The 18,185-nt window shown below is 33.6% G+C and overlaps 1 protein-coding gene across 1 annotated transcript in view; it reads right to left on the bottom strand.

The window, feature by feature from the left end:
- Positions 1-1,464: 1,464 nt before the first annotated feature.
- Positions 1,465-18,185, bottom strand: part of LOC121129093 (uncharacterized) — a 36,746-nt gene continuing 20,025 nt past the window's right edge. Inside the window, exon 3 of the mRNA XM_040724766.2 lies at positions 1,465-2,339. Within this exon, the coding sequence (XP_040580700.1) occupies positions 2,019-2,339 (321 nt within the window). The 3' untranslated portion in view covers positions 1,465-2,018. The remainder of the gene's footprint in view (positions 2,340-18,185) is intronic.

Raw genomic sequence — 18,185 nt, forward strand, 5'->3', positions numbered from 1 at the left:
CATATACATTACCTAGGTATTCTATATAATGCCCAATTATACATATTGCCTGTAACCTATAGACTCGAAAGAGTCAAGAGTATGAAGTAGGAAGAAATTCGCCATATTTTACATTTCTACTCGGGTGATTCAAAACGAGCGGTTTTTGGATTGTAGAAATAAAACACATAAAATATTATATTATGGTCAAAACTTTATTATGAACCGAAAAAACAATCCTTTACAATTATTTATAGAAGATAATCCACTTCATATGTTGGCCGCAACTAGCCTTTAAATGGTCCATTCTTTCGCGCCAATTTTTGATGACGCGTTTGAGCATTGTGACCGGAATCTCACGAATAACTCGCTCAATATTTGCTGGTTTATCCACATAGACTTTTATTTTTACGTAGCCCCAAAGAAAAAAGTCCAAAGGTGTGATTCACCGGGCCAAAACGTGAAATTAATTGCTCACCAAAATGATGTCCCAATAAGTCCATTGTTACATGCGCTGTGTAGAAAGTGGTGCCACTGGAACCAAATATCGTGGAGACCATGTGCTTCAATTTGAGGTACCAAAAAGTCTGTTACCATGGCGCGATAACGTTCGCCGTTGACGGTAACATGTAACCTACACTCTCGGTTACGGCCGCAATATTTTCTACGCTACGAGCTGTACGTGGCTTACCAGACGACGGGACATCCGAGCAAGATGCGGTCCCTACAAATTTTTCGATTATTCTGCGAATTGGGGATTCTGATGGTCGATTATGTGGACCATAAGTTGGGCGTAATTTGCGAAAAACTTCTTTCACAGAACGCTTATTTTCATAGTTCAATTGAACAATTTGTACACGTGGCGTATATCTTTCCATGAAGAATTGTAAAACAATACTGAGTAAAAATGACGTATGAATTTGACAGAACTCGCGCGCGCCTGTCAAAAAATCCCTACTGGAAAAAAACGCTCGTTTTGAATCACCCTTTACCTGAAAGGGAAAAACGCGTCCAAAGCGAGCAAGAAAAGTTGCGTTGTATAAAGAACCAATACTCTTTCGGTTCGTGTTACAGAAGAATCGTTCGATTGATTTTGTTCTGCTGTAGTGGAGGTGAATGATGCTCCACGCACTGGCATGCCTGTCCACGAAAATGTCAATGAAATCATGGTAAGGCCTTCCGGAAAGGCTGGAAGCAAAAACTCGAATAAGAGAGGTATCGTGTTTTTTCATCAATACAACGCCTGGCCGCACACATCTTTGATGACGCGCCAGAAGCTCCAAGAGCTCGGATGGGAAGTTCTTATGCATTCACCCTAAATTGTGGAACTGGCACCAAGTGACGACCACTTGTTCCTGTTTATGGACAATGCGCTTGGGAGTACAAATTTGGCCTCAATAGAGCCCTGTTCAAATTGTTTGTCAGAGTTTTATACCAATAGGGACAAAATATTATACTTGAACGATGCATATAGGAAGCGTCAACTAGTAAAAACACATTGTATATTTATTTCAAAGACAGATACATACTTTAGACATAAAACAAAAGTTGTTTAGAATTCTGAGTTACATTTATTCTGATCAAACCAAATTCCTGTGCTCTGGAGGGATTTTGTCTTTTCGCCAATAAGTGGATTATTTCATAAAGAAGATCGGGTTCCGTTTCTCAGAGTTTTTATAGGTATATGTTGTCGATTCGAAAATGCACCAAAAAAAAAAAATGTACAACGGAAAAAGGGAGAACGTATACTGAATACAGATTAAAGAGGGGAATTAGGTAAATGACTACAACAAAAGAAGAGGAGGATGAGCAAGTTAGTCTTAGTATGTATCTTCGTATGGTTGAAGGAGGATTGTTTGAGTCAACACAGCACTAAAATAAACATGTATATTTATGTACATACTGCATACAAAATCGATAGAAACAAAGTTTCAATTAAGTATCAACATTTTACTAAACTTTTACAAAAATCATTTTACATCATACCATTATTTTAAAACTGTTTATACTGTTAATAATTTATGTAATGTAATATTTCCTCAAGAAGAAGTTCTTTCATAGGTTTCCCTGAGTCGTCTTATAAGATACTCCCCTGCAGTGATTCCACATAGAGATGATTTTTCATCAACGCCATCGATAGGATCAATTTGAGTTTGATCATTTGGATGAATAAATATGGCCATGGAGTATCTTGCAGTCTCAAATTTATTTCCAAGGACTCTATGTGGTGTTGCACGAAACTTTCCACCACTCCAAAATTCCATTAAATCCCCTATGTTGACGAAAATCATTCCTGGAAGAGGTGGTACATCCATCCATTCCTGTTTTAAATTTTGAACTTGTAGTCCTCCAACCTCATCCTGGGAAATAAATTATGAATTTTAATTACAGAGCTCGTTTTATGGTGCAGGATTGGGGCCATTTACACAGGGCAGAAAAGAGCAAATTTTTTCATCAATATAGTATTTTTAATAATAATATTTTTTTTTAGAAAATAAAAAAATATTGGGCGGTTTTTGTCTGAAACAGTCCAGTATCCATATTTCCTCGAACGACGTTTTGATAAAAATTGATTTTAAGATGCATACTAAAAATAAATATATATGAATTTAAATATAATTATAACATTTTCCCTTCACTAATTTTATTTTAAATGTAGAAGGTTCTCTCTTTATAGCAATAATTCATTTTCTCCCTCCAAAATCACATAACATGCTGCTAATATTAGCAAAGGTCTTAATTCAGTAATACCCTATGTCTCACTCCCACCTTTTCCTCGCACTCTTTGCTCCATTCTTCTTTTAGAAGGAGATGTTAACACACACGCACGCCTTATTAAATAATAGTTATAATAATTACAAAAAAAAGCACACGCATCAACCTTTTTTTCCTTTATTAGTCGCTATACTAGCTTTTTCTTTACACATATCCCCTCTATTAATACTAGAAACAAGTGAGCAAAGGCTTGAGCGCACCCTCTGCAAATAGGGTAGAATTACAACATTGACATAACATCCAAATCCAAAAGGCCATTGGTGAACCATTTGTTTATTTTTATGCAAGTATATATTATATTTAAATAGCCTGAGATATATCTATATACAAATATCAGGCATTTGAAGTTCATAAATCACAGTTGTTATGAAATTATTTAATTTCAATGTCAAGCCTATCAGAGGCCTCTTTTTTAGGATAAGTATACATTCAACTTTTTGAATATAATAATAAGGTGTTGTTCTTTTTCTTCATATATATATATATATGGCAAGTGGCCTGATGAACTTATGTACTGTAATTGTAGTAATTTCAGTTCCACTTATCGATCCTTCAAGCATATAATTAATGATGAAAATCCCGTGTAGAATGGGCATGTTAAAAAAAAACAAAAAACGAATATCAATTTGGTAAACCTGACAATTTAAAGAATGTTTTGAAGAAGAGAAAGAATAATGCTCATGACGTTTCATTAGAGCAGCTTCAATCATATGTGACAAGGGAGGATGGAGAAAAGGATATAAACAAGAATATTTCCTATAATTACTCCGATATCGATCCCCAATTCTACTTTGAGTCCAAAAACGGATTTACAATTATAACTCCGTCTTTTATGAGCTCACACGAAAGTTCAATCAGGTTTTGAATATGGTTGAATCTATTTAGGAAAAGATGTTCACTACTCAGGAATTAAATAAATAATAATGACAGAGGCTAAGGAAAATAAAATTAATTTATCAGATTACCAATTCCAAAAAACCGGACCAGATAATAAATTCACATGATTCACATCACTAATTATATGCATAGGCAGAGTTTGAAATTTATACTAGGGTGGGGGGGGGGTGTAAGAGTTTTAGAGTGTGTTTTTTGGAAATGAATACCAACAAAGCAATTAAATAAATACTTTCTAATTCTATTAGATAACTGTGATTTTAAAATAATTGACGACAATGCTAATGAAATACACGCCTTCGTCAAGCAGTAATTTGGTTATTATATCAAAGGTATTTTAAAAAATGCTTTAGAAACAAGGATAAGTGGTGAGTAGAGAGCCCAATTTTCCTTACTCAAATATTTACTTTACAGAATAAACCTTGGAAACTTCATTCTTTCATTATGAATCATGGTATTTTTCAAATTTTTGCATTAAAATGGATCCAGCAAATTCAGTTCAACAGTCTGAATTTTTAGGGTTTTTAAGTATTGACATTAAATACTTGATATTTAGGATGATACATAGGCAATATCCAATAACACTGATATTTACAATTTTTGAGTTACTACAATTCATCCCTCAACCCTCAGCGTATTATCCAAATACTTTGCCCTGTTCATATGATATTACTTTTGTAAATAGTATATTATACTAACAGTGGTACTCAGATTGTCCAGAGTTATTAGGCGTTGATGAACATACACATTTTGCTTTAATAATGTAGAATATAATACAGCAACAAATCTTTGGTGGTATTCTTTGTTTTTCATGAGCACACTCACACGTAGCTACTAACTCAATAATTGGATATTCTCTCCTCAAGAATAAATGAATTATTATAACAGATTGAAAAAGAAAAAAAAGATTTAATGAGCCAGGGAGTACTTTAGCTCGTTGCTGAACCTTATCTAAAGTCAAATTCATTCTATTTTTAACTTTATATAAAGTACTTCCAGCTTTTTTTTCTTTTTGTAAAATGAGATGAACTAAACGCCGTGGAGATTTCATTTATTCTAAGCAATGCTTCCATTTTCTTATACTCCCCCTTTCTTTCTCATACTGTATTGGTATATTATATACATTAGGGAGCACTATATACTGTGGACCCGGTGAGGTATTTTCAGAGATACATAAAATATTATTTATTTGCTAGATATTTATAGTATGTGATGTAAATCCATGTGGTGTAAATCCAGTGATTTTTGGTAATCTGACGAATGAATTTTCTTTCCCTTAACAGTTGTTATTATATTTTAATTCCCGACTTGTGAACATTCTTCCTTATATAGGTACAATTATTTTCAAAACTGGATTGAACATTCATACGTGCTCATAATAGACGGATTTTAACCCTGAGGATTTGTTGCAAAGTTATAATTGTAAGTCCTTGTTGGACTCAGAATACAAATGGGTATCGAAATTGGAGAGTTTTCGCCATTGTCCATGTTTATTCCCATTTCTCCCTCATCTCACGTCTCATCTGATTTTAAAGTCATGAGCATTATTCTTTCTCTCCTCCAAAACAATCTTCAAGTTGTCAGAGTTACCATGTTGATTTTGGTTTCCTTTTTAAAAATACCCACTGTACACAGGATTTTCATCATTGTTAATAGAACAGAGAAGATTAGATAAATATTCATACATTACATTTCAAATCAATATTTGGGACAACTATACGCATTTAGAAAACTATATGGAACCCTTAACAAAGAAATTGAATTCGGCAAAGCGCGCCTTAGAAATGTACGAATATATAAGAAGATATTACATAAATTCTTCCATTTGGTTTAATCTCTCTTTGTTGTTGAATAATAACATCTGCCCAATCCGCATAGCTAGTACATACTGAAGTGATTTATAATTATTTTACTTACAAGTTGTAAATATACTATACAAGTTACGTTTTATCCGTCTAATAACGCTTATTCAATTATCATAACATTAGTCACTTTAATTACCAACTTATAATTGATAATATTATTTCATTTTGATCTATTAAAATTACTTATATATCATGAGTAGTATAACTGTGGGCATTTGAACAATATATGTGCCACAGAATACTTATCAAACAGTAATTTTTATTAAAAAGTCAAAAATTATATATGTAATTCATATATATACCATCCATGGAATAATGACCTATAAACATCATTTATTTAAATATTAAAGGAAATATCCTTGAGGCAAAATGGTTTTACGGAAAACGTCCTGAGGCAAAATAGTGTGAGGCGAAACGCGTGAGCGTTTTTTACTTATATTAGTTTATAAACAAATCAGATGTACGCCATCTTGCAGCAAAATAATGCAACTCCCTGAATAATAATAGTATTTAAGACAAAAAATCGTTATATTACTCACATAAAGGACGCGTGAAAAATATATTTTACATGCCCAAGCTACGGACTGTCACACCACCTAGCGGCCAGTATGTTTCTTACAGTTTTCTCATGCCATATTCTTCACTTAATTATGAGTTGGATCTTGTAAAATTTACTTATTCAAGCTATAATATAACTTTATAATAATGTTTTGGTGTTTAAACGTTGATTTGAATATTTTATAGTGATTTGAAATATTATTTCGAGTAAAAATGTAGAATTGAACACGTTCATGCAAACATTTTTCATAACTTTCCACGTAGGTTATCAAGGCTCTAACATGGATCTATGTATATGTGCCTAAAACACAATAACATAATAATGGGTCTTTCAAGATGAGCCAAATCCAACAATAGTTGTTCAGGGGCGAAGCACATCAAAGCAAAGGGTTGCATGTTCTTTCGGTTTGACAGGTCATTTGATCAGAGTATAATAATTAATTCTGAATGATATACGACTATTGGTCTGCTGGAAGTTTTCCAAGCAATCCGATAAAAAAGTTGAAGAGGTGAATCATTCTTCATCATAACAGGGCAAGTTGTCACACTTCGGATAAAACAAAAAGCTTTTTGCCAGGTCATAACCTCGTAATGATGGGTCATCCGCCGTACAGCTCTCATTTAGCCCCCAATAACTTTTTTCTATTCCGATGTATCAAAAATAAATAACGTGGTAAGCGGTTCTCATTACTAGAAGAAGCCACAGATGTATGCAAAATCCATGTTTTGGAGTTACGTCAATCAGAATGGAAAAGATGCTCTGAAAAATTGGTTCAAACGTATGCAAAAGTGTATTTATTGATCATCAAGGAGAATATTTCGAAAGCAATAAAGCCAATTTCGCTTCTAACTATTTGTTTTTTTCATTATGAGGCCAAAGATATAAATAGTAACCTACGTTCCTACCTGATATATCAATGTACTGTTAGAAGCACATAGACAAAATTTGAATCACTTTCTTAAAAACATGCGATGACCCATTATATAACAGTATGGATATATATATATATATATACTTACATATGGGTGCCTAATATAACAATACAGACACATATACATAATATGTACATAGTATACAACATGGATATATATGTACTACATACCTTAAAACGGCATTTTCTTTCTATGACTAAGATATTAAGTATAAAATGATACCTAACGAACTATGACGCCCGAAGCGGGCATTATATTATTCAAAAAATCCTCACGCAATCTCTACTTTTTAAATCGCACATAATAAGGGGTTTGTCAACACAAAAGCAATCTTCAAACAAAATGAAGAAAACTAGTAATACCTGATTTATTACTCGACTTCATAAATATGTACATACATAAAGAGTGTGGTCTGAAAAATTTCCTATCTAACAAAGATTTGAGACATTTTTTATTGAATTTTCACACCATATTCTCCTATTAACATCTACACACTTTTGCAAGCGATGCCCTCATCTCTTCAAAATATTCAATGTCCATAGAGTACACGGCGTTTGTCTCTGCAAAATAATTGTTCACAAGGTTATTGCCTCTTCATTTGACAAAAGTCTTTGAGTCCACTGTTTGGACTGTATTTTTGTTTGGGGCGTATAATGGTGTATCCTAGTTTCATGTACAGTAATTAGTCGGCACCAAAACTCCCCCATATAAGAGCTTGATATTGTTCATTTTCACAAAAACACTCTCATGAAGTCACTCAAACGACTGTTCCATAACGAATGCATATTCAAGTGGCTAAAGCTTTGTTGAGTAAATGTCAACAGATACTAGATAGATATATGACTAAAATGACTAAACAAGGAAAGAGTAGACTTAAATAAAAATTAAACAAAAACTATTTAAATGAATTATGTTCCGCATTCACGTAACCTCGATAAAAAAATATAGAGTGATTAGGGTTATGTATTTTTGTTTTAAAATAACTTTTATAATTTTTCAGACCATACTAAGGATTAAACTAATAGGGACTACGGTTTTAATTATTAGTTCATGTTTTTGGTTTATTATAAAGAAAAATACATAGCCCTGTCTGAAATGTTGACTTGTATTAAATTACATTTGATGAATCTGTGTCAAAAGACGTGATAAAAATGAAATGCGCAAGAGATGAAGAAGCGCATATACCGAATTTTACACGAATCAGAATTAGAGATAAGAAAAACCATTCTTGACTGCTATACAAGACACCTCTTTCCCTTATATTCTCTTTAAATGTGACAATCTTTTATTTGTGAGTGCTATCATCTTCATTTTGAGGTCGGAAACTTTTCAGACCACTCCCTTATATGTATTTTTTATTAATGGAGAGGATGAAACAAAAAAACCCGTTATTTTGTCATGTTTTTTATTTTGAGTATGCTGCAGCCAATTCCCAGTAAATTGGTTCATTCTCTTTTCATTCCCTGCAAAACGCATCCCGGACATTTATTTACCATTTGAAGGAGGATATTTATTGACGTAATACGCTTTATATTTCTAAACTAGTTAGTCAGGGACGTATCTCCCTCAAATTAAGGAAATTTTTGTTGTTTATTAGAAAATTTAATGTTCGAATTTTTTTCCCCCCAGAAATTCAATATTTGAATTTTATTTTTGAACTGTTCTGGATTTTCAAATTTTTTTTGTGATTTTAGAAATTTTGTCCGAAAGAGTTTAATATTGCAATTTTTTTTTCAAAAAATTTAATTTTTCTAACTTTTTTCCAGAAAAATTATATTATCAAATTTTTTCCCAAACATTTAATTTTTTGATTTTTTTTTAAATTCCAAAAAAAAGTATATATATAATCCTGCAGATGCCCCTATTAGTATTTTTTGTGTAGTGTCATACCGAGAGGACTAAGCAGTCGGCCGTGGCGATGAGTGGATGACAAGTGGATGGGAAACAGATACGATTCATGGTGTTGTTGGATTATAATTGTCGTCATCATAAATCTAAAATAATAGTGAGTAAGAATGGAATCCCCATCCACGGATATTATTCATACTTTAAGAGATGGAAGTAAATCTCTCTTTCCCTGATATCCACTATGGCTTATCTTAATTTCCTCACTTGACAATTCAAATCTACATCAGTAATAACCAAGGTTGTGCCTGGTTTAGTTTCAGGGGTTTTATTGGTCCCAGTTCTTTCATTTCAACCCTCTCGGTCTCTATTCATCTTTTTCGGTCTCGGCTCTTTTTATAAAGGCTCAGTTTTCAACAAGCACTTAAAACAAGGGGCGTCACCTTTGAATTTGGGCTCAAGAAATGATATTATATACAAATAGAACCTCAGGTACCTTATACGTAGAGAGAGTGTGTGGTGCACCAATGTCCTTCAAGGGTCCCAAAAACGAAAGTTGCTTAAGACAATGGTTTTCAATGTGGGTACGTGGGGGCGCAGGAAGATGAAGAATTAGAGATAGCTTTTAGTCTATTCATACATAGTACACATGTTTCGTATAAAGGGGACCTTAGCTAAAAATGGACTAGTGGAGGGGACCTTGGCATAGTAAAGTTTGGGAAACCCTGACTTCAGAAAAATTGTGAATTATCATATTAAAGGGCTCCAACAAACTTAGTAGTGGACATGGATCCATCATCTACCACACCCCATCCGTCTTTTATTTTCACCGCCTGGTGCTTAAAATCACTTTTCCAGATCCATAAGAAGCCCTTATTTATTTGGAACTCAGATAAGACTGTATCACCCTGGCGACGTAAAAAAAAAAATCAATGGAAAACTGTGCAGTTTTACAAAAAAAACAATAGAAAATTGACTTATTGATGAAAGCTAATTTAATTTTTATAATATATTAAGTATTTTATTTATACTTTCTAAATAGGAACTAAAGCACAAGAACCAAGACCGATAAGAAATATATTACAGTCTCGGTTCGAATTTGCCGCTTCCAGTTCTAGCGGTGGAAAAACTGGAACCGCTAGAACTTCAAGACCGGTTACTTGGACAACCTTGGTAATAACTGGTGTTGGATCAGTCCTCGGACTGATTGTTAATCAGTCTTTTTTCTCCTCTTTCAGTCTTTTTTTTTATCCGTCTGATCTTTTTACCAATTAACGATCCGAAAGATCGATACCTCGGTCCTTCAGTCTTACAGTCCTAGTCATGTTTATAGCTATTCTCCAATCATAGCTAAGAATGAATAAAATAAAAACAAAGAAAATAACAAATGATAGCTAGAACGTATAATAATAATTTCTAACCACACACTTCCAACTTTAAATTTAAAGTATCTTGTGTCTTGAAAGATATTATGTTGAACATCTGAAAGGACGTAGTTAGTCGTCATTTCAGCTGTTCTAGTTACGATAAAAGACTGATAAGGACCGGTCATTGTTTTGACAAATTTTATTAGGATCAGACCTATAGGTCCCATTAGTCTTTTTTTTATTTATTGGTTTAACCTTAGAAATAACTTATAAGCAAGTTCTTCATTCCCTTCCACAGGATCACTTACTCTCACCTGCTTCAAGTTTAGACCTGGATTAAATGCCACAATAATGAGGACAAGAAACATAATTCTTATATAAGATCATGCTGGAACTCGAACATAAACCGAATAACGTCCATAAATATCCCTCTTCAAAGTGGGAAAGAAATGTATTTTGCAAGGAACAAATTTACTAGGAATGTAATTACCTTAGACGGAAAATAATATGTAGTTCTATAATGCAAAAGTTAGATATCCCAACCCTGAGTGTATAATGTAAATGGTGCACCAGCAATCTATACAGCCACTTTGGCGCACTCTCCTGGGCAAACGTAAGCATTTAGGCAGTTTTTTTTGTTATATGGGTTGTTCAAATCAGTTGGAAAAAAATGGAATTAATTGAGGAATTTGTTCCCCCAAATATTTGGAAAAGGCACTGAGCCCTCCATGGAATCCGCTATGGGGGTGAGAGCAGAATAATTACTCGAACTCCGGGATAGAGTGAAACGTTCTTTTGCAAAGTTGGGAGGATATTTGAGGCATTTAAAGGTGATTTTGCGGCAACAACAATGCAGACTGAGGTAAAAGGTCGAAGTGACTGTTCTGGACGCTGGAATCTCGAAATTGTGTTTCCTTAAAACCATAAGATCAACACTGATGCCTACCTGGACGCGCTGAAGACCAAAATGAAGCCCTGGATCGACATGGTTGCCCAAAGAAACCATTATAGGTGGTAGCCGGACTCGGCTTCCTGCCACCCCCGGAAAAAAAAGTCTCAAATGCTTCCAAGACAATTGCTATGACTTTATCTTCCCGAACTTTTGTTCTACAATCTAGCAAAATCTAAATCAGATGGATTTCTTTTTTTGTGTGTGTGAGGTGCGATCGAACGATAACCAACGGAAACCCCTTGCAATACCAAAGACAAACTTATCAGTTGGATCAATGTAGAATTCCAGGATTTACCAGAGGACCATGTGGGGAAGGCCTGCTCACGTTTTCAGCCTCGTATAAAGACTGTAATTATGTCTGGAGGGGATTTGATTGAATAAATAAACTAAAATCAATCATAATCTTAGAATCTGGTTTGATTTTTTTAACTTGATAAATGGTTGGAGAGAAAATGGCGATTGAAAAAAAAATTCTTTTCGCGGCACAAAGAGCCTACGCACCCTGTATAAATACTCGTATTATCAATGACATTATATATATATTTTGTTTGTTTCTCCAATAGAAATTTGTGATTGCATTTCAAATGATAATAGGTATCTTATGGAAAAATTCGTGATCATTATTTCATTATTTATGATGACTTAAGAAGGAACATACTTATTTAAGAGGGTGCATATGTATTTATATCATTGATGGAGATAATATGGGCGTCTGCAGGAATATATATATTTTTTTTTTTCGAAAAAAAATTTGAAAAATTAAATTTTTGGAAAAAAAAAATCAAAAATTAAATTTCAAATATTAAATAGATATTCACAAAAAATCCATAGGTATTCTCAAAATTTTTCTAAAATCCATAATTGTTCACAAAAAATAAAAAAAATGGAAAAAATTTATAAACTCTATAGCTATTCTCAAAAAATTAAATTTTTATGAAAAAATGTCAAAAATCCACAGTTGTTCACAAAAGATATTATTTTTAAAATTAAATTTTAGATATTAAAATTTTTTGAAAAAATTTCAAAAAACCACTATTTCTCACAAAAAACTTTCAAAAATCCACTATTGTTCACAAAAAAAATATATAAATAAAGTTTAAATAAAAAAATTCAAAATTTAAATTATTTAGACAAAAATTTCAAAACCCCACAACTATTCACAGAAAATCACTTATTTGGAATAAAAAAATTCAAAAATTAAATCAAATTTCAAATACTAAATTTTTTAGTAAAAAGCTACAGCCCCTCCAGTAGAATCCCTATGGACGCCCCTGGACAGATATAATAATCAAGAGTGTTCTTTTTCAACTTTTCTAGGGTCAAAATGATTTGGATCTATTCCAATTATTACCATGAGGCATACATTGAACATATTTTCTCTACTCAAAAAAAGTTTTATATCCATATTTAAAATATAATATTAAAATTATATAATGTTCGCTATAAAAAGAAAACCCTACCAAACCAGTTTAACAAGATATGTTGAGGAAAAAGAAGACGAAAAGGAAAATAATATGAGAGTGGGTATGAATACATACTGTTATCGTTGTAGTCGTAGACATACGCAATCCTCAATAAATATTTCAAAAAAGGAATGAATGTGAATTCTCCATACAAGGTTGAGTGAGTGCTTTCATCAATATTTTGCGTGATATTTAGTTTATATAATTAATTTGAATAATCAATACTTCATGTACGAAGTTTTCAATCCCTTTCCTTGTAGCAACTAACATATAAATACACTATCATCTTTATTAATTATTTACAATATTATTCAAATATCAATGGAGGATATAATATTTAATAGTATTTGAACGAAACAAACCATATAATATTGAACAAACCGGATCTGAAGTTGACACTTTTTGAAAGGCAAATTCATCAGTTTAAATGATTAGTTTAATAATGTTTTTTTTAAAGTTTACCTTATAAAACCTTTAACAATATATATATGTATATATTTTGAATTGTATAAATTAAGTGAATTCATCATTTTTTGATAAAATATAATCTTTTTAAGGATTTCAAATATAACTCCAAAATGGAAGAGTTACTTAAAATACAACGTGATGTTAATATAAAGTTACAACTACGACAAATATTATAGTCTTACAATTGTACAAAGTTCATATGAGTTTACCCAGTCCAATTATTCAAAAAAAAAAGTGACGTTTTTCACCACAACAGATTGGAATCTGTTTGCAGCTGTGCTCCTCCAGATAGTATTAGAACTCATTGATATTATATTATATACAATAAAGCCAGCCAGATCTTTATCTTGTTAACACAAAAACACCCATAGCATTTAGTTGTCAGCTGTCGATTACCTCGTATCACTTGATACATCATGGCCCTTTCATAATTTGTTCTTTTAGATAAATAAACGAAGCAATAAATAGTGACGTAAATCCTGTGAATTTTTTAGCTTGTCCGTTTTTTTTTGAATTGTAATCTAGAGAATGAATTTTCTTTTCCTTAGCAGTTGTCATTATTATTTAATTTCTGAGTAGTGAACTTACTTCCCTAAATATATTCAAAACCTGATTGAACATTCGCGTGTGCTCATAAGAGACGGATATTAACCCTGAAGATTTGTTGCAGAGTTATAATTCTAAGTCCTTGTTGTACTCAGAGTGGAATTGGGGATTGACATCGGAGAATTCATGCGAATGGCTTTATTTATTTTCTTCTCCCCCTCCTCTCTTACCACAGCTGATTGTAGCTGATCTCCTCCAAAATATTCCTCAAATTGCCAGAGCTAATATGTTGATTTTCGCTTTTTTTACATGCCAATTATACGCACGATTTCTAATAAAATTAATTTTTTGTGAATAGATATGGATTTTTGAATTTCTTTTTTCAAAAATATAATATTTTGTGAATAGCTATAGGTTTCATTTTTTTTATTCCAAAAGCCAAGCCTTCTGTGATCGAGTGAGACCTCTATTGTTGATGGTCGAGAATATAATTACCGACAGGTTTAACATAACTCTAAGGGCGTCCGACGGGATCATTGCTCTTAAATTGAGAGGAGAGAATGAAATTAAAGTCGAAGCAATAGTTACAAAGACACTCAGGATTAACTACGCCTGTAGAACAAAAAAGGCTCCTCTTCCTGCAGGTTTAAACAAAACAATCACAAGGTATATTGACACAATGGACTTTTAAATCGGAAAAAATTTTAAATTTTAGTTTATAAAGGGGATCGTTACACCATCCTTTTCATAACTTATTTTCTGTTTATTTTTGATGGAAAGGTTTACAATAAGGTAGAGCGTTTTAATAATTGTCCACAGCTGAGCAAGAGCTAATTCAAGCAATGAAATGTTCAGTACATTGATTCAGAGATAAGCAGCTGAAAAAATGACAGCTGGCAACAAAATACAGGGTAAATTCGTGTGTAAATGAGGTAACGCCTTGATTAATATATGATATAGCATCCAATCAAAATGGATAATTTTTATGCTGGAACAAATGAAAGCTTTTCATACTCCTTGTATGAACTTTCAATGATACATAAATCATCACCAATTTAGGCTGTTAATTTCTCTTTGTTCCTACTTTTGGATAACGTTTCCCGTGCCATATTGTGATACAAGATACAACAACATACCTACACACTATGTTGTAAATATATGCAATTACATATTAGGAATATTCCCCAAATTAGACTGGAAATTGGGATAATTTAAATCTATTCGTTAATAGGAATTATTATTTGTCAATATCTTTTTAAGATTTTAGTTTCATATGTACGAGCATGCATCGATTATTTTACAAGGTAAAAATTTGTTTTTAATTCACTGAAGACGATGATTCTTTTGTAGGGGCATAAAATCCATCCGATCGGATAATTAAGGAGGAAATATCAAGGACAAAACTATCCATAAACACATTTGATATATATTTATACATACACTAATAGATAACGATATGCATAGACATAGCCTTGGATGAACATTTTCGAATAATCGCCTTTGACATCACTACAAAATAATCAATAACCACACAATGTTAACACGCATGACAAATGATCTTTTTGCGTATATAAGAAAATCAATGGTTTTCCCGAGGGATGTCAAAGAAGAAGGACTTTTTTTCTTCATTTGAGCTAATTTCAGGGCCGTCCAGATAAATCCGGACCACCTTTAACTGCATCCTGATCAATAAGAGAAGCAAATAAAGTTTTTAATTATTATTTACCGGGCCGTGCAGAATTATTTTCTGATTTTTGTTCAGAACATATCGCGGACAATAATGGCATTTCGAATGACTTGAGAAATAATTTATTCATACATTTTTAGAATAATAAAATAGTTTGTGATCAAATTTAATCAATGTAGCCCACCATTTGACTCAATGACACTGGTCAGGCGACGTCTGAAGCTGCCACAGACTTGCTGGATGTAATCAGTGTCCATCTTGTACATCTCCAAAGCTCACAACACGGTCATTTTGCCTGTTGAAAACAGGATCGACCGTAAAAAGTTTTCTCATCTGAAAAAATGATGATGCGTCCAGATGAGGTCTTGATATCATTCAAGATTTTCTTGGCACGCTCAAGTCTGACTTCTCGCTGACGTTCAGTTAGCAGAGGGCGTTCAGTACGCCTCAGGGACTTTCCTCCAGCCCTTTTCAATGCCCTTGAAACAGTTGATCTCGACGTTCCCATCTTTCTGTCCATTTCGGCAATGGACCTGTTGGGAGTCCTCTTGAACACTGCTGTTACTTGCCTTGTTGAGACAGTGGGCTTCCTGCCAGCCCCAAGGGGATGCTTGAGATCACCTCCAGCCTCCAAGCGCTTGGAAACGTTGTAAAGTGTCTTCAACGAGGCCCCAACCTGTTCCTTAATGTTGTTATGAGGCACTCCCGCTCGGAGGAGGGCTGCAATTTCGATCCTCTTTGTGTCCTGATTGGACATGGTCTCAGTTGTGGAAGTTGTTACGCTCTCACAGGAAGGATTTTTGTTTATTTTAACAGTAAAAATATGAAACAGTCATATTGGTTGCCACAAAATCTCTTAAAAAACATATTTACATCATCGGCAAATAATTTTGCACGGCCCGGTACAAGTTCTAATAATACAAAAATCATTCAATGTGTCAGATATTTTAGCCAATCATTCGCTCGATAAGCTTCCTAAAGGACTTCCAGGCTTTGACCACGTCTGCAGGAGATACTTTGTTCTTGTAGTTGATTATTGAGGCCTTCTTGGAGTCGATGTTGTTGTGTCAATTGGCGGGAACATCCTCTCTAATTGACCCTAAAATAACTATGGAATTCATATTAGAGGAGTTATAGGACCAGGTATGCCAGTAACGAAACTTTCTCTTATTTCAACAAGTATTGAGCCCTTTTGAGAGTGTGCCGAGTATTGTTGAAAGAGGACTCCACAACATTGGCTTAAGCTTTCATCCAAGGTATCACTTAGTCAGATCGGAGTTCACAGTACCTTACGGCACCACACTCTCTTTTAGCTCAAAGAAGATGAGGGCATGATGCTGGCCGGAAACTTGATTTTAAAGATGTTGGGGATATTATCCCTTTCTGAGGCCAGCTATCTGTTGTTATGGATGTTATGGGATCTGTCAATAGTCCAATGTGTCTCATACGAATAAAAGATGATTCTGTTACCATGGGACTTCAAAATTTTCTTCTGTGGGAAGCCCGGTTGGCCTTCATTTCTTTTGTAAGGATATGTATTTTGTAGAGGGGTATGACTTCATTCAAACGTCAGTGTTTATCACCCTGGACATTGTTACACGGCTTACATGGCTCTTTTAAGGAAGAACGTTAATTGGAATCCAAGGAGATGCTTTCACGGACCGTTTCAGGCCTACGAGGAATCTTGGAGTACGAATTTTATCAATCAGGGACTTGTTGGCTTTTCTCTTATATGCACCCTCCTCTTAGCAGTTTGTACCCATGCATCTTCTTGATGTATGCGTGGCTGTGTCCCACGCAAGCCAATTCGACGATGGTGTTCATCGGGGTCTACTCCATTGTAAATACTTATTGTGAATTAAAAGATGCACTACTAACTTAAAGCTGAGGCTCAATTTCTCACTTTAAAATAAAATAATTGAGTTAAATGCTTTTCTTATTGTACAAGATATAATTAATGATGGTCCGGATTTAACTGAGCTACCCTGTAAATTAACATTCTTCTATTAGAGATGAAACGAACCCGACTAGAACCAAATATTCTTCAACAATTTGAAGAGCCTTGCTGTATAATAAGGTATGTTACTCCACGTATAAGATACATTTATATATAAGCTTTGAGTGTTTGTAACAATGCTTCATATTATGGTAATATATTCACGAAGCATATTATTTAACTTTTAACCAATGACAAACCAACGGTTATTGAATATATGTCTGCCTTATATTGGCTTTGTCTCATTACCATTTAATGAACCTGTATACTAATTTAAATCTACAGAAACTAATTATAATGATAATTATATGGTAGAAAAAATCATAAGTACTCATTCATATTATGAACTTGATTTTGTGATCTTTTTATTATCGGAAACTCATCTTGTAAATGAACCCTCATTAACACTTCTCCAGATAATGAAGGGATCCTTTTATGAAGCAAATATTCCCTTCTATATTACCAGGTGGAAACTTGAAACTTACACACTTGTATTATATTAATTTGAGAGGTTCTGTGAGAGGAAATTAGAACTGTCTATAATTGCTACTGCTGCTTTTTGAATTGTTTTAATTGGACGAGAAATGTCATCGCAGCGAGATTCAAGTATTATAGCGTCAACTCTTCTTCGCGTGGGTTACAGTTCAACAGAGGTGACCAGGCTTACGGAATGAATCATAAGACAATCTAGATTGTAAAGAAGAGACTAGGGCACAACGAGACTATAGACATGAAAGAGGGCTCTGGAAAAAAAGCACATTCATTTATCCAGATACTCTCAAGGACACAATGAATTGGTTCCTGGAGGGTTAGAGGCTAAGTGTACCCATGTACGTCGTCGTTTTCTAGGCCAAGCT

This window comes from Lepeophtheirus salmonis, chromosome 14 (genome assembly GCF_016086655.4).
Source record: "Lepeophtheirus salmonis chromosome 14, UVic_Lsal_1.4, whole genome shotgun sequence".
In the NCBI taxonomy this organism is placed as follows: Eukaryota; Metazoa; Arthropoda; class Copepoda; order Siphonostomatoida; family Caligidae; genus Lepeophtheirus; species Lepeophtheirus salmonis.